Source organism: Crocodylus porosus, unplaced genomic scaffold (assembly GCF_001723895.1).
Source record: "Crocodylus porosus isolate Cpor-Errol unplaced genomic scaffold, CroPor_comp1, whole genome shotgun sequence".
NCBI lineage: Eukaryota > Metazoa > Chordata > Crocodylia > Crocodylidae > Crocodylus > Crocodylus porosus.
Genome location: NW_017728943.1, coordinates 70,607,261 through 70,625,522, shown reverse-complemented (window position 1 = coordinate 70,625,522; position 18,262 = coordinate 70,607,261). Strand labels below are relative to the sequence as shown.

General features: G+C 43.2%; 1 protein-coding gene across 1 annotated transcript in view; it reads right to left on the bottom strand.

Annotated features, from left to right (window-relative positions):
- The window catches only part of DNAH14 (dynein axonemal heavy chain 14), a gene marked incomplete at its 5' end in the record, with an annotated part of 314,106 nt that overhangs the window by 112,423 nt on the left and 183,421 nt on the right, over positions 1-18,262 (bottom strand). Inside the window, 5 exons of the mRNA XM_019548582.1 lie at positions 6,746-6,886; positions 9,811-9,939; positions 10,869-11,059; positions 16,531-16,613; positions 18,037-18,169. Of these exons, the coding sequence (XP_019404127.1) occupies positions 6,746-6,886; positions 9,811-9,939; positions 10,869-11,059; positions 16,531-16,613; positions 18,037-18,169 (677 nt within the window). The remainder of the gene's footprint in view (positions 1-6,745; positions 6,887-9,810; positions 9,940-10,868; positions 11,060-16,530; positions 16,614-18,036; positions 18,170-18,262) is intronic.

Sequence of the window (18,262 nt, the reverse complement as noted above, 5' to 3'; positions counted from 1 at the left end):
TGGCTATCTTCCAATCATCTGGCACCTGGCCCGAGTGCCACGAGCACTCATAAAGCCGTGCCAAGGGCCCTGCAATAACCCCTGCTAGCACCCTCAACACCCTGAGGTGGAGAGCATCTGGACCCGCTGATTTGAACACGTCCAGCCCCTCCAGAAGCTCTCTAACCAGGTCCTCCCCAACCTGAGGTCTGGAGGCATTCCCCTTGAGTCCGTCTTGCATCACGGTGGGGAAGTCCTGCACAAGAAAACGGAGGTGAAGAATTGGTTAAAGGGGTCTGCTTTCTCCTCTGGCACAACCACCAGATTGCCCAGGGATCTTGCAGGGGCCCCACATTTCCCGGTGCTTTCTTCATCCTCCCTATATATTTGAAAAAGGACTTTTTATTATGTTTAATTTTGGACACAAGTCCTAGCTCTATGTCCGCCTTAGCTTTCTGACAGCCCCCCTACAGGCCTGAGCAGAGGAGGTATACTCCTCTTTGGAGACAGCACCCACCTTCCACTGGGTATATGCCGCCTTTTTGGCAATTAGGCATTTCCGTACACCCTTGGTGAGCCGGGGGGCTTTCAGCACTCCTGCTCCCCTTGGGCCCTGAGTATCATCACCTTAAGGAACAATCACTCATCTTGGGCACTGAGTTCCCCTGCCCTTGAGCACCCCAGCGCCTCTCCCACTAATCTCAACTCATTGGCCCTCTTGAAGTCTAGAGCTACCGCCTTGCTGCTGGCCCTTGACACCCTGCGCTGGATGGTGAATTCCAGCAAGCGATGATCGCTATCACCCAGGTGGTCAAGGACCCGGAGGCCCCTTTCCAGGTCGTCGCCTGTGGCGAGGACCAGGTTCAATAGGGCATTTCCTCCGGTGGGACTGTGCACCTCCTGAATTAAGTGGAGGTCCTGGGTCAAAAGATCCCAGCAAGATAAATGTCCAAATGCTTCTTGAAAGTGTTCAAAGTAGGTGCTTGCACCACCTCTGCAGTGAGTTTGTTTCAGGCCTTGGGGGCTTGGGCAGTAAAGAAGTTTTTCCTCATGTCCAGCCTAAAATGGTCTTGCAGGAGTTTGTGACTGCTGGACCTTGTCATCTCCTGGGGTGCTGTGGTGAACAGGTGTTCCCCCAGATCCTGATGCACACCTCTTATGTACTTACAGGCTGCCACCAAGTCACCCCTGAGCCTGCGCTTCTCCAGACTGAAGAGTTCCATAGCTTGCAGCCTCTCTTTGTAAGGCCTGTTCTCTTCTTGCACTCTGATCATGTGCATGGCTCTTCTCTGAACTCTTTTAAGCTTCTCCACATCCTTCCTAAATTGTGGAACCCAGAACTGGATGCAATACTCCAGCTGTGGCCTCACCAAGGCCGAGTACAGAGGAAGGATGACATCCTGGGTCTTGCTCAAGATGCATTGGTAGATGCAGGCCAGAGTTTTGTTTGCTTTGCCAGCTGCAGCATCACATTGGTAGCTCAAATTCATCTTGTGGTCAATCATGTCTCTTTTGGTCATGGTGCTAGCAAGCACTGCTAAGCCTATAAATGTGATGAAGATTTTTATTGCTGAGGTAGAGCACCTTGCATTTCTCCATATTGACTGCCATCAGGTTTTCATCTACCCACCCTGCAAGCCTATCAAGGTTAGACTTGATCACCAGCCTATCCTCAAGTGTGGAGACTCTTCCTCAAAGTTTGCTGTCGTCAGCGAACTTGGCCAGTCCACTTTTGACTCCAGTGTCCAGTTCATTTATGAATACATTAAAGAGTACAGGTCTGAGAATGGAGCTTTGGGGTTCACCACTAGTCATCAAGTGCCATGTTGATTTGGTTCCATCAACTACCACTCTCTGGGTCCAACCTCAGAGACAGTTCCCCAGCCATCAGACTGTGGAATAGTCAAGGCCAAAGTCGCCCAATTTTTCCATGAGGTCAACATGGGACACCAAGACAAAGGCTTTTTTAAAGTCCAAATATATGACATCAACCTCTTTCCTTTTGTCTTTGATTGTTATTTATATGCATTCAACAGTAATCATTTTTTTCTTTTTTTTTTCTATAGTCCAGGATGAGAAGGCAGCACGTATTCAGTGCTGAAGCCTTGCACAGGTAATTGGGGATGACAGCAACATATCAACTGATGAAATCTTATTCCAAGGCAGTGAGGATGCTGACTTTGTTCCAGATGTAGGAGACTGGCCATGTGTCTATAGGCCATGTGTCTATAGAAGCTTCATCCAGCTCAGATGAGGAGGACTTGGTGCCACAAGCAGAAGTGATGCCAACACTTCCAGCGGGAAAGGGAAGAGGACCAGCCCGGGGCTGCCATGGAGAGCTACAGCAGGACCAAGGAGAGCTACAGCAGGACATGGAGCAGAACCACTGACATCACCCTTTATTGTTACTGGAATTGAAACAGTCACCTGTTGTGGAGATCTTCCTCAAATTATCAATGTAAGTACAGATCTGAAATATTTTTCTTCTGAAAAGAGATGCCAATGCTGCAAATTATGTGCAGGAGGACCACCAAAAGACAGAACCCTAAACTAGTAGCAGGATTTTCCTATCAGGAATCTAAAATATTTCCTGTGGGTTGAAACAGCATGGGATACTTTTTATAATTTCCAGGATACAGCAGTTGAACGTAATAGCCCGAACTACTGGTACTTAAAAAATAAAAGAGGTTGTTTTTAAAAGGGGAGAATAGTTGGAATAAAAAGAGATCTTGGGGAGGTTTTATCAGCATCTCAGTCCTGGCATTAAACTTACTTCCTGGTAGATGTCCTGACTGTGGTACAGCAGAAAAGGAGACAGAGATTCCATCATAGAATCACCCTTGAATCCTTTTGAAAGTGGATAGTATGATCTGGCATACACTTACTAGCCATGGGTTTTCTGTGATTAAATTTTTGGGATTTATTCAGCATCTCATGTATGCCCGAGTAATTTATGGGAAATTTGCAGCATTCCAGCCTGTAGCTGCCCCATGGTCCCCACTTGTTTCCAGACCAGGCTGACCGTGGACTGGTAAAGGTGGGAGAGCAGCAGTTATTCTACTCCTCCTGGTCCCTGGGAAGAGCTCAGAAGCCTCTGCTCCCCTTATGTTCTCCAGATGGGGGTTACTGTAGTCCGGGGAAGGTACAGAGAGAGCCTTTTCCTGACGCTCCTCCCAGTCCCCAAGAGAAGTGAAACAGCAGCTCCTCCCCCTGACTTACCTGCACTGGTTTAGCCCAGTCTGGGGAACATAAACGGAAGTTTTCCCTGCTGCTGCTCCAACCCATTTTCTTCAGACCTGGATAATCCCAGATTACCCAATGTCAATCATACTGAATGGAGAAAAAACTGTAAAGTAGTTTGCAAGTGAGGTAGGAGAGAGAAAGATGAGAACTTGTTTTAAAAAAGTGTTGTTTTTAAAATGCAGATTATTTATGTAAACTAAGCCTTTTCTTCAGCACACCAAAGGCTATTTCAATCAAAATATTGCAACTGGAAATTATTGTAAGAATGGCCAATGGTAATCTTCAAGGAACTTTTTCTCTAACTTGATTTTAAGGTGAATTAATATTATAACATCTTAAGTGTTTTCATAAGTAGTGAAATATAATATATTTGGGGACATACTGAATGTCTGCCTCAACTTGAGGCTCTGAAATAGAGGTGGATTTCTTAATACAAATTTCTTAATAAAATCAGAATCATAAGGCTGGAAGGGGCCCTGAAGGATCATCAGGTCCAGCCTCCTGCATAAGCAGGAAAGACATCAGGTGACTGACCAGCCTTCTCTGTAAGGAGCAATCAGGTCCCCTCTCAGCCTTCTTTTCTTTAGGCTGAAGAGTCCAAGATCCCTCAGCCTCTCCTCATATGGCTTGCCATGCAAGTCCCTGATCATGCAGGTGGCCCTTCTCTGGACCCTCTCAAGCTTTAGCACATCCTAGTTGAAGTGCAGCACCCAGAACTGGGTGCAATACTCCAGCTGTGGCCACACCAATGTTGACTAAAGTGGGAGAATCACTTCTTTGGATTAACTGGAGATGAACTGATTGATGCATGCCACGGTTTTATTGGCCCTAGTGGCTACTGCATCACATTGTCGGCTCATATTCATGTTGGGGTCTATTGTTACCCCCAGATCCCTTTCCTTTGTAGTGCTGGTCAAGTTAGTGATGTCCAGCCTGTAGGTGTGCTGGGGGTTCTTCCTTTCCAGATACAGCAGTTTGCATTTCCCTATGGTGAACCTCATCTGGTTTCATTCTGCCCAACATGCCAGCCTATCTAGGTCTGCTTGTATCTGCAGCCTATCTGCGGGTGTGTGTCCACACAACCCCATATCTTGGTGTCATCTGTGAACTTGGCCAATGCACCTTCCATCCCCTCATCCAGGTCACTGATGAAGATATTGAACAGCATTGGGCAGAGTACCAACCTTTGGGGTACACTGTCACCCACATCTTGCCAGGATGACATTCATTTGGACTCTTTGTGTCCTACCCCACAAACAGTTTCACACCCACTTGATGGTCCCACAGTTGAGCCCAATATCTTCCAGTTTTCTGATCAGTACCTTGTGGGATACCAGGTCAAAGGCTATCTGGAAGTTGAGGTATATGATGTCACCTGGATGAGAGAAAAGCGGTTGACAAGTCACCTGATCATAGAAAGAAATGAGGTTGGTCAGACAAGACCTGCCCACGATGAAGCCATGCTGGCTGTCATTCAGTATCGTGCCTTCTGCATATTTGTCACATATAGCCTCTTGGATGAATGTTTCTAGGATTTTCCCTGGAATAAAAGTTAAGCTAATTGGCCCGCAGTTTCCTGGGTCTTCACGATTCCCCTTCTTGAAGATAGGCACAACATTGGTCCTCTTCCAGTCCTCTGGGATTTTTCCAGAGGCTCATGATTTTTGAAAGACCTTTTCCAGGGGCTCTGCGATTACTTCGGCCAACAGCTAAAGAAGGACTTCTTGTTTTCCTTGATTCTTGTAGCTAATTTTAGTTTGGTTTCTACCTTAGTTTGCCTAATTTGTTTTCTACAAGTGCGAGCTATTCTCAAGTAGTCTTCATTAGAGGTTGTCCCAAGCTTCCATTGTTTGTATGCCTCTTTCTTTTTCTGTAGGAGGGCTGGAACTTCCCTGCTTAGCCAAGAGGGTTTTTTGACCCTTCTGCTACTTTTTCTCTATAAGGGAATGGATTTTCTCTGAGCCTTAAGTATTGTATCCTTAAGGAATGACCATTCTTCTCATGCTCCCTTTACTTGTGGTCCTCGGTCTCTCAGGGCATTCTCTACTAGTGACCTGAGCTTATTAAAATCTGTGTTTTTGAAGTCTAAGACTTTGAGCTTGGTATCTGTTTTGTCAGCCTTGCAACAAACTGTGAATGTAACGATTTCATGGTCATTCCTGCCTAGGCTGCCTTCTATGTTTAAGTCAGTCACAAGGTCATCTCCTTTGGCCAGGACCAGGTCAAGAACTGCATTGCCTCTAGTTGGCCCGTGCACCTTCCGAGTCAAAAAAAACTCTTCGGTGCTGGTCAGGAAGGATCATGATCGATCCGAGCTGGCCAAGCACTCCTCCCAGGAGATGTCTGGATAGTTGAAGCCACTCTTGACAACCATGTCCCTTGCACGCACAGCCTCCATTAGTTTATGGGTGGATGCTAGATCATGTTCCTCCTCCCTTGGTTAGGCAGCCTGTAGTATACAACACCTACAGTCAGGTTTCTCCCACCGCGCCTCCCCCAGAGCTTGCCCCAGAGGGTTTCAAGCTGTTCTTCTTTGGGGCCAACATTGGCCTATAGGGATGTGTACTGCTTCTTCACACAGAGGGCAACACCCCCACCTCTCTTCCCTACCTGATCCTTTCTGTGAAGGATGTAGCTCTTTATGGGTAAGCTCCAGTCATGAGAGGAGTCCCACCACTTCTCCGTGATTCCTGCTAGATCACAGTGTCTAGTGGAAAGCAGAAGGACTGGTTCCCATGCTTCTACCATTGGTGTACAGGCACCTCAGTCCTTCCACTGAGGTCACGGGCCGCCTGTTGCATTGAAGGGGAGCTGTTTTCTCAGCTTCCATAAGAGTGGCTTGGCTTCATTGTCGATGGAGCTTTCCTGTATATTATTCCCTGGGTAGGCTCCAGTTAGCATTTCCCCATCCCGCAACGATCTTAGTTTAAAGCCCTATCTAAGAGATTGGCCATCCTGGCAGAGAAAAAGCAAGCCTGGGAATAAAAATTCAGGAGTTGGCTGGATACTACGAGCTGAGGACTGAACACAGATACTGACTTCATGGCTCATTACAATCTGATTGCTCTCTCCATTCCACAAGTGTTAAATGCACTCTCCCCTTTTTAATGGTCTTGATTTTCCATGAATCAAGTCATTGTTTCTTTTGCAGTTTTCTTGTCTGTTACTTATTCCTGTGAATGCATCTTCTCCAATATCATGCCCCTGCAGACTATTTTAGCTGTAGCTGTGCCTGCTTTTTTCCTTAGACCCGAAGAACAACGCATTGCATTCAAAAGCTTGCCTATATCTAAGTCTATCCCAACCATGCAGTTGTTCCAATAAAAGCTATCACCCACAAAAATCCATTTCTCTTATGGATTGCTTAAGACATTTAAAGTAACCTCTTTCCTTGTATTTTACATTTTTAATGCCGTATGACATTAAAAATTATTTGAGATATTTTGCTTGAAATCTTATTAGCTATTCATTCTTCATACTTTCATTCACTGATATAATTTCATCAAAATATTATATCCGCTACCTGGAAAATACGTTGTAAGGACTGTAAGCAAGGTTGAGGCACAGCTAATATGGAGAAGTGTGACAAAAGACGTGGGCTAATCTCACTTCTTCCACCACTTGTAGGAGCGCAGTTTGCTACCAAGGAGACATCCTGGACATTCTGTGAGAATTAGAAAAGGACAAAATTCAATGATAGCAAGTGCATTAGCATTTCAAAACTCCAGAAGTAATAAAAAATGTTCCCACTTGAATGTCTGTATTTTGTTTCAGCTGAAAGTATTGGGACTTATTTTCTTCAATGGTAAGAGGATCAGACCCCTAGGAAATAATCTGTAATCATGTGGTAGGTTCTGTATAACACTGGCAAATTCTACAGTTTCATCGTAGTATACTAAAAATGTTAGTGATTTCATGGTAAAAATCCTAAATGTATTTAAAAAACAGGCCACATTCTAATTATTTGAAAAATGACAAAAAAGAAAATGACCTGCAATCATTATTTAAAAAAGAAACACCTCTCCCCGCAAGCAAAAGTAAATCCCACAAACAAACAAAAATTGAGGTATCCTTTTTAACAATTAACCAATGACAGGAAATTAGACTGCAGTCATGGGTAGTTGAACTGTTTTAGAATGCATAAATTTCTGATTAGTCTGCTGAAATGTTTCTAGTTTTTACATAAGGTTTCCCTTTGATGATAGGTGAAAATATACAGTTATCTTTTGGACTAAGAAATTGCACTTTACCTATTTCTGAATTAACAGAAACAAGTGAAATGAGAGAGAGAGAGAGAGAATGCAAAAAAGAAGGGGGGAAAGTTCAATGAAAAAACAGGTTAAAAAATATAGATGTATAGGAAGAAAAAGAACAGTTTCTGTTAGCTTTGCAAAATTCTCATATAACGTATAAAGTTATGTCTATATATATTCCCTGCTCACCTCCTATTCTTAACCTGTCTTTCCTTCTAAGTATTTATTTCTGGAATAAAAGCTGCTGTTATGTGCACCCTGCTTCAGAGAGTAAGTAGAACTGGGGGATCAGAAAGAGAAAGGGACGGAAGGTAGAGAACTTACTCGGTGTGTGTCATGTACAGAGAAGTAGGGCTGTGTGAAGCTTCGGGTGTTGATTTGACTCAGAGGAGATTTGGCCTGATTTGGCAGTTGAAACTCTGAATCCAGATCAAATCAGGAGACTAATAAAAAGGTCCAAAAAGATTTGAAGCTCTCTGAATTGATTCAGAAAAGCTTCAGAGAGCTGCAGAGATTCGGGCAGTCCCTGCTCACTGTCACAGGAAGCTGGACCTAGACTCTGTGCCGGTAAGTAGGGGGCAGCAGGGGGGGGCTGAAGGAAAGGGAGGGGACCATGGGGGGGACCCCCACCAGGCCCCATCCCCTGCCTGCCCTCCCAGCCCCCCTGAGTGCCCCCAACTTTTGTCTGCTCTCCCAGCCCAACCATGGCTGCCCCACCCAGCACCAAATTATTGAATCGAATCACTGTCCCCCGAATTGGCTGAACTGCACAGGCCTACAGAGAACCCTGAGTGCAGAGGTGTAACTAGCAATTTCTATGTTCTGGGCAGAGATTAGAAAAGGTGTTGCACTAAGCACTGTAGAGTGGAGGCAGGCAGAGCTTGTACTTCACTCACCCACCCCTAGTTATGCTACTGTAAGAGGAGCAATTAGTGGTAGGGGTAGAAGAAAACATAAGAAAAAAAACAGCCTGAAGCAGGAGAAGATAAGATTCTTTGGTTGTTGTCTTATATCAAGACAGCAACAACAGGGAGATATAGGGATTGTGGGATTATGGTGGTGGTCAAGGTCTGTGAACGGCCAAAACTCCAAATCTAGGAAGAGGAAAGTTTGGTCAGACAAGAGCTGTTATCAGGGACAGGTAGCTGTTCTCTCAATGCTTTTTGTTCTCATACTCAAGCTATTATTTGTCAAAAAAGGAGCTATGCATCTCATCCGTGTGCATGTGTGCATGAATGGTCTCAATATCAGGGAAGAATTCAAACACATAGCTATATTTAAACATATACTTAAATCCTATTGAATTAATCAAAATCAAAATTAGGCAGTGGGGGTGTGCCAAGTGGGCCCTATTTGATTCAGATTTGGCCCGAATCAGGGACAGTGATTCAATTTGTTGATTCGGATCACTGTCTCCAATTCAATTTGGCTGAATCTGAAGATTCGATGCCGATTTGGAGAATCAGGGATTCAGACACAGACACAGCTTTAATTTTTTTTCTCCATACCTCAAGGTACCAGCATGGTTTGTGAATGCTGCAGTGGTGGGGTGGACGGAGCATCCCACAGGAGTTTGGGGGGGGTCCCTCCATGTGCTGGATTTGGACCTGAAGTACTTCTGGTTTACTTCCGGGTCTGCCAGGAAGCAGGCAAGGCCCCCCCAGCTCAGCGATCAGCATTGGGGGGGCCCCAGGTGCCCCCCCCAGACCCAGGAGGCACCAGTTATTGAGCCGGGGGGTGGAGGGGGGGGCCCCTGCACACTCCCTGGCAGACCCAGAAGTGGACCAGAAGTGCTTCTGATCCACTTCCGGGTCTGCTGCCAAGCACGCTGGGGAGTCCCCTGCGTTTTTGTGGGACACTCCCTGTGCCCCAGCATCGCAGTATTCACGACCCACCTGCTACCTAGGGGTATGTAGAAAAAACATTTAAAGCTGTGTCTATATCTGAATCTCTGAATCTTTCTGAATCTCTCTGAATTGATTTGGAGGATTCCAATTTGATTCGGAGAGATTAAAGGGTCCTCTGATGCGATTTGGAAATCCAGCTACTGAATTGGGCCGAATCTCTGCTGAATTGAATCAGGGACCAAAGCTTCGCACAGCCCTATTAGGCATGTGCTCAAATACTTTTCAACATGGGTCAATGTATATAAATAAACAATGATCTTTATTTTCCTTGAAGAAACTGCTTAGGTTTCTGCACCTAAAAACTTCATCCTTTCAGTGAACAAACAGGAAATTAAGGGTCATATACTTTTCTGCTCTTATGCCACAGATTTAACTTCTGAAAAAAACTAGCTATCAAAACTGATAAAAGTATGAAATCCACACCATACCTTCCATGCAAGTTGTTTACTGTTATAAAATCCTCCTAAATCTAAAAATTGCCTAAGTGATTCAAGTGGAGGCTGGGCACCGTACTCCTCTGGCATCGGCATGTTCAGGTCATCAATGAACACTAGCACCTTCGAAGAAATACAACAACACTGAAAACCATATCTAAACTATGTTGAACTTTGTTTTCTTGTATTGTAATACTGAGCATTAACATAAAATGATGGGAAGTCATGCAAATAGCTATGAATCCACTACATTCTTGTCTTTCTAAAACATATAACTTGTGTATCTACTGAAGTATTTTTTCATAGCATATATCATTATCTGAAGAACCCAGGTTTGATGAGACTCTACAAATAGTTGTAAGCAATAGCCAAGATGCCTGATCTCATTCAAATAGAGATAGGGACAATGTTCGCATTTTAACCTAGATCAGCTTCTCCTACAATATAATCTTTAGAAAGTGGTTCTGAGGAAAGAAGCCCCTCAGTCTTCTTGCATGCATGGGTGAGGTTGGTAGTTTACATTAGATTTCCAAAGCAAAAGATGACAAGGGAAGGAGCACTACCATGGAATAACTTGAGACAAATTAATATTATGTATGTATGCATTTAGTTAGTTCTTATTTGGATGTAATGTATTATATATTTGTGAATGATGTCCAAGGAGAAAGCAATGGTACTGGACAGCAACATCTCATTGTTGGAGACTCATCAGAATATCTAGCTAATTGAGTAGCCTGGCTACTTGAAATGTCTTGGAAGTTCTGTCATTATTTTTGTAGGTACGATTCTTTTAAATTAATTAAATCAAAAACAAGGTTATTAATATATTATTTATGAAAAATGCTGTCACCCAATTCCTACCCAGAATTATGAACTACTGCATTAATAATTGAAAGCAAGCACAATAGTAGATAAAAGATATTAATCCAAGAGTTCTAAAGTACACACCAGTAGTTAGACAAAAACACCTCTGAAATGGGTTATGCAGTTCTGTTATCCTTGTAATTTCTTTTAGCACTGCCAATTGTACTAGAAGAGATCAGTACATTTACCTGTTTGGATTTTGGAGCACCCAGAACATCTTTACTTTTTAAGATTAATTTCTGAAGAATCCATGTCTGGGTTTGAGCAGCACTGGTATGGGCACCAAACTGTATTTTGGTGACAATCACACCCTGGTTACTTTCAGATGATGATGTGATATTACTAGTTGCAGAATAGGGCCTTTTGATCAACTTGACAGCTGTGTCAGAAAATAAAGAGTCAGCATTGACTAAAAGTGGATCTTATTGTACTCATTATTCCATTATGTTATTGATATTCCACTATGGTTATTAAACCTACTAATTTCATTTAACGATGTTACCAAAAATCTAATTCTTCTCAAAGTACATATTTCCTTTATATAATGATAGTATTTGCATGTGGCTTCCTGGATAATGATCATAATATGCCCATCTTCAAAATAAGCATTCCTATTAGATTTCTGATTAAAAGGTACAGCAAAATAATAAAGGTCATCTGAAAAAAGTCACTCATATTTGTCATATTCATTAAACACTTCTTACAAGGTTATTTAAAGCAAAGAACATTTCCTTAAGCTTTCTGAGTGACATGTTTTGTCATAAGAGTGCATTGAGGCCCTGGGCTGGCCACTGGATTAAAGACAGATAAGAAATGGTAATTATTTCAACCTTTACTACCTATAAAAGTAAGAAATCAGATATTTAATACAGTTATAATGTCTCATGTAATGAAATACATGGATAATTTAACATTTCTGCACATGAGCTAACCAAGGAAAGTTCACTTGTCCACAGGTAGAGTAGCACAATGTTATACCACTGCTAATAAACATGTTCTTCCTTTCACATTTTGATTGGAAAATTATTGATATTCTCTTTGAACAGGGGTCACATATGGCACAGCGGGTTGGCCTGGGGTGTGCACTGTAAATGGCTGGACTCATGCTGGACCAGCTCTGCCTGCTGGCTCTAGGGTTGGTCTGGATTGGGTCATGCTCAAGCAAGAGGTCAGGGTCAGTCTGGCAGGGTGCCACATGTAGCACATGTCCTGTACTGGCCCTGGGCCATGTGCAGAGTATGGCCAGTCCAGCCCTCTGTGCCATGTGCATCATGTGTGGTCCTGGGGGCTGCTGCATATGCAAGGGCAGCACAGGATGCACTGCAAGTAGCGTATGGACTGGGTTGATGCACTGGCTGCGTGTGGCACCCCTCTGGACTGGCCCTGCACCCTGGCTTCAGAGCAACCACTGCATATATTGCGTGCCCCAGACTGACCCATGTCACATGCAGTGCCAGGTCCAGCCTGCATGCTGCGTGCTGTGTAAGCCCTGGGGTGGGACCAGTGTGTGTTGTTCATGCAGTGCAATGTGGACCAACAAACATAGGCACAGCACACAGCACAGGGGTTCAGTCCTGACCTGATCTGACCTGCAGACTAGCCCAGTGACACTTCTGTCCTAGAACAAGCATTCCAATATAAACAAATGAGCTTTTATAATGTAACAGATACTTTATAGTTTTGAGTTAAAAGTATTTGCCTGGGTAGCTCAGAAGTGTAGTTGAAGTATGAGATAAAACACTTTTCCTTTTACTTCTGCAAGAGATAAAGGACATTTACTACTGATCTACTATCAAATACCCATATATTATTAACTAGCCAAAGTACCTGGCTTCGCATGGGCTGCAGTAATCAAATTTTAATGTTTTATAAATAAACTATTTTCATTCTATCTGATTTCTCTCTACTAATAATGTGTTTAGTTTTGTACCCTATTTTACTTGTGTGATACAGCTTGACACTGTGAGCTTTTGGTCATACCAAAAACCTATAAAAGTTGAACATTTAAATGTATTAAACAACTGAATTGTGAGGTATAATTATTTATTTACTTTGTAAGACTTTAGCATAACACTGAGGATTTCACGACATTTTTCTATCCTAGTTTATGATGGTGTTTGATGCTTTTTTATCCATGTAGAGCTTCAGGATAGACAGTGTTGCATGTTTTGCCATCTGGTGCCAAGATGAAAAGGTTTTTGCCATTGCCAGTTGTGAACTCTGGAACAACCAACATAGAGTTGGCTATGAGAAAAGCTTGGGCATCGCAGGTTGAGGCCAACAACTTTGAGTGACTGTCCCTGTGCCTTGCTGATGCTTATGGCAAAACTGAGGTGGATGGGGAACTGGAACCATTTAAATAGACATGGCAGGTCAGGAGGAATGATTGGAGTGCGTGGAATGAAGACATCCTGTCCTGCTGCATGGTCAGTCATTATGGTGGCTTCAATGACATGTGGCATGAGCTTCTTGACAGCCAATCGTGTTCCATTGCAGAGTGCTGGTGGGTCCAGATTCCTGAGAAGAATGATGAGTATACCAATCTTGAGCTCCAGGTTGCGTGAAGGCACACCTGGTGGTTTGAGAGAGTTGAGAAATTATGTTGGGTAGTTGACTGCCTCATTTGTGTCTGGGACAGTGTCCACTGACTTGTATTTTTGCACAGTGCCAGGCAATTGAGAAAGAAGGTCTTTGTTTATGGTACTGACTGCATCCTTTTTTGGTGCCAGGATGGCTCTTTGGCATAGCCACTTGTGGTCATGAGAGTGATATGCAACATTTGGAAAAACTGCCTCTTTCAGTTTTTGAAGTGTTGCAACTACTTTCCCAATGTTGTTCACTGAGATAGTTTCATCTTGATTCTCAGATACTGTGGCCCCATTTCCCAGTTTGAGCAGGCTTGCAGCAAACTCTCCAGCAGATGTATCACCTATTGCTCGGTTTGTTTGTCACAGTTCAAAATGGTAGCCATCATCACCCTGCCAGAAAATGAGTGGATACTGAAGTGCATCATGTGATCAGTGTCTCAGTCATTGTTGAGGAAATTGGCCAGCTACTGCGTAGCACCCATACACCGAAGGGTGTGCTCATACACCGAGGAGCACCGGCCATGTCCTGTCTCTGGGCTCATTCCTAGCCGCGATCAATTAGGCAGAACGAGGGAGTGTCGGCAAGATGATTTATTTCTCTGCAGAGGGGTTACTTAGGGCCTAGTAGACCAAGAGTTCCCCCAATCTAAGTTTGGTAGCACCTTTTACACTAACAGGTCATACATATGCAAATATAGGTATACATAGGCATAAGGCATATATGCGTGCGCATCTTTGGGGAATTTCCACTAGCTTTGGGGTTTTGTTTTTTTGCTTGCTGTTACAGAGTTACAAAATACACAGAACAAGTTTGCTTACTGTCAACAAAAGGCTATCTTTAAGTTTAGGGAAAGAACATATGCTTCTCAAGGGTCATGTTGTTTTTCTAACACCATTCTCTGGAGAGAGTTGTTCCTGAGTTGCAACACAATGTCTCGATTGCCCCGTTGTTCACCAGCCAGAATGATAGCCACTTCTGATGTTGTGGGTGCATTGAAGCGCTGCTCATGCTCACCAGCTGGAGTTTTGTCTGCATGAATGACAACATTATACTTCGGAGACATCTTTTCCATGGCACACTTGAAACTGTGAACATAGTTGTTTTCCTTGTGGAGCATGTCTTGCAACTGCAACGCCACCTGTAGGTTGGTTTGAATGACATTGTTGCAGCACTCTTCACCCTGCTTTGTACTGTTATCCATGAAGTAGATCTGAAGGAATTTGGGCTTTTCATTTGGGAGTGGCATCAGACTGCCAATCTGATGATAGACCTGGCCATGCACTTTAAATGTGAGCATGTCACTATATTCTTTGATGTCTTTTGTGGCACCAAAAGGTGTCATTTGGAAGCACGAGTTGTATCTTCTAATGTTGCTTTGAAAATGACGTGCATCTGGAGTGCTACCTGTCAACAATGTATGAAGGGGTTCAGGAGGACCATTCATTTGGGGCAGTTGAACCTTGACACTGTTGCAGTATAACCCTGGAGTTTCTCCTTTCCATCTCATTGCAAGGCAGCAGCTGCAAGAAGTTGCTATTGATCTAATTGCAACTAATGGATCAGAACCATAATCCAAGGCTGGACTGTAGAAGAATGCAGAGTTTTCTTTTTCCCTCCAGGGCCAGTTCCTGGTTGCAGCCATTGCTGCTCTGTTTGCAACTTGCTGTGCAGGAGTTTCAGTTGCTCTGGATGCAGCCATTGCTGCTCTGTTTGTTGTCTTGCACGTTGCTGCTCCGGAGTCTCAGCTGCAGCTTTTGCAAGGTGATTTTTGGCAAGTTTCCTTCTTGTAGATTGCCTTACAGAGAATGTCTCTCACAACCCCCCTAATCAGTCCCTGAGAAGGCCCAGTACAGTTTTCTCCCTGGACTTTCCTTAAGCCCTCACTCTGCCTGTGGGTGCTCCCAGGTCCTGTTAACCAGTCCCAACAACAGCCCTTACGGGAATACTTCTAAACATGGAGCCTTCTCCAGCTGTACCAGTTGGCTTTGGCCAGGAGCTCTGAGTTTTGCTAAAGAATGTTTTGCACATGCAAATTTATTCTGCTTCCCTGTCACAGGCGTTTCTGCAGTATAGAAATAAAAAAAGGCATCTTTTTTTAGCCAAATCAAAAAATAGCATCCAGGTGCATGCCCCGGGTCCCCTTAGTATGCATGCAAAGTTTCAGGTCTCTTCAGTATCATGGTCTTGGAGCTATGGCGCTGACACACACAGAGGCCCTTTTATTAATATAGATTCAAGAATTGTTCCTCCAAATTAAGGGCCTGTACCCATTACACTTTTACATGAATGTAATTGGTCTTTATGCCATTGGAAAGAAGGAGCAAACAGATAAAAAATATATATGGGGTAACTTTGCCCAATCTGGTGTAGAATCAGTTTGGAAAGAATCAAAGATAAGACTACCCTTGTGTAAATTATGCTGATGTAGGTGTTGTGTATCTGCAAATTATAGTGAGGTAGCCATGTGTTCCACACAAATAGGCTATTACCAGGTTCACCAATACCGAGTGGTGAGATGCAGTTCTAGAGGCATACAGGAGACTACTTTGGGATAAGCTGCTTTTTGCATACTTGAGATTCTAAGAAAATTTGCTTCAGCATACAAAAATTATATATATATATATAAAATCACACCTGTAGATACGTAACGTGTAGCCAGGCCCCAAGATACACGTGAGAGAATTTAGAAAAAAATCTAACATTTGTAACATTCTTAAACGTTGAAAAAGCTAGCATTTTTGACGATAGAAAATACTATTTTTCCACTAGAATTATTTATCACTATGTTCATCATACAAGGAAAATTAAAAGCTATGAGTAGCAACTTCAAGCACAAATAAAAGCAAATGAAACTGGTACTATATTCTAGTTTGCAAGCCAATGACTTAACACTTCCTAACCTGCTGAACTGTTCTGCTCTGCTATTATAGTATATCAAATATCAAACATTTTAGTGTTTAACTTTCTAATAAAGTTGTAGTATGCCCCTTGCTTACAGCTTTTTAGTAATTAATGCAATTTTATATTGCCATTTTTGTAACACACATACCTAATCATTAGATAGGACCTAGTTCATTCTTTTTTCTGGCGGGTACAATTTACACCCATTGTTCAAATGGTGAGATACACTGGCAACTTGAACCAATGTAGGTAATTCACTGACCCCACAATTAGGCTTCCAAAGTGAAGGTGCAAAATTGCACAGACAAAAATGAAAATATGGTGCTATAATCCTTGAAAAAGATGAGAATAATCACATACCCGAGTCTCCAATTGAGGCCCATGTTTTTCTCCAGGCACCCCGGTGTATGTCAGATGTTATGCCACTGGTATTTTTCAACAGGCTGGTCAGAAGAGAGGTAGAAAAATGCACAACTGGATTTTTGTAACTCAAAAATGACATTTTTCCATGTAATGAGAATAAGAACTTAAATGGAGTTTCTTTTGGGTTAAGAATGAGCACAAGACATGGCAGGGTCGGAAGGGACCTGAGCAGATCATCAAGTCCGACCCCCTGACATGGGCAGGAAAGAATGCTGGGGTCAAATGACCCCGGCTAGGTGTCTATCTAGCCTCCTTTTGAAGACCCCCAGGGGAGGAGCAAGCACCACCTCCCTTAGAAGTTGGTTCCAGAGCCTAGCTGCCCTGACTGTGAAGTAGTACCTCCTGATATCTAGCCTGAATCTAATCTCCATCTACTTATGGCCATTATTCCTTGTTACTCCCAGTAGTGTTTGGGGGAACAGGGACTCTCCCATTGCCTGCTGGTCCCCCATGGCTAGTTTGTAGACAGCCACCAGATCCCCTCTCAACTTTCTCCTGTGGAGGCTAAACAGGTTCAGGTCCCTTAGCCTCCCCTCGTAGGGCCTGTCTTGCTGCCCCCTGATAATACAAGTGGCCTTCCTCTGGACCCTCTCCATGCTGTCCACACCCCTCCTGAAGTGCAGTGCCCAGAACTGGATGCAGTACTCCAACTGCAGCCTGACCAATGTCACATAGAGGGGGAGGATCATCTCCTTGGACCTGCTCGTGATGCATGACAAGGTGCAGATAGCCTTTCTGACTGCATCCCCATGTTGGCGGCCCATATTCATCTTGGAGTCAATAATGACTCCAAGATCCTTTTCTGCCTCCGTGCTGATAAGAAGGGAGTTCCCCAGCCTGTAGGTATGCTGCTGGTTCTTCCTCCCCAGGTACAATACCTTGCACTACTTGTCAGTATTGAGTTTGCAGACATTAAAACTCTCCCTAAAAAGTTGCTTTACTGGAAGGAGCAGGGCATTACATCGACCTGACTCCGCAGTGTCTGTATAGATTGGGTGCTTCAGTGGGGCTTTTTGGTGCTTTTAGCTAAAGCTGATTCAATCAGCTATTAGATAAAAGCACCAAGAAAGCCCCACTGAAGTGCCTGATCTATACAGACATTGGAGGAGCTGGGTCCAACTAATGCGCTGCCTGGGTACATGCTAGGCTTGGTGTTGGAGTACACCGAGTTTAAAGTAAAGTGCTGTTTTGGGGTGTGTGTTTAATGTCTGCAAAGCAGCATTTGACTAATATATTTTTTCTTTTCAGAAGCTTAAGAGCACCTAAAAACTGGGGCTTAAAATATATATATTTTTAACTATGTGAAAACTGTAGTATAAATTACTAAAACTGGTTGTTCATTCATTCTTAAGTTTAAGGTTACAGTTACAGTTACAATTTGATTACATTATTTCCTACTATATATTAAATACTGATGGGGCAGATATTTCAATGATATACAACCTTGCTCTTTTGGTTTCATTATATAAGAAGACATCTCCTAAAATTGTTCCAGATGTTACAGATAATCCTCCTTTTTTCTGAAGTCTTTCAAGCATGTGCTGAATCATTGCAGTCTTTCCAATGCCAGAGTCTCCTGAAAAAAAATAGACAGGCTATTTAAAACATTTCAGCTGAAATTTTCAAAAATATCCACAGCACAAATGTGTGACAAAAATTGTATATATAA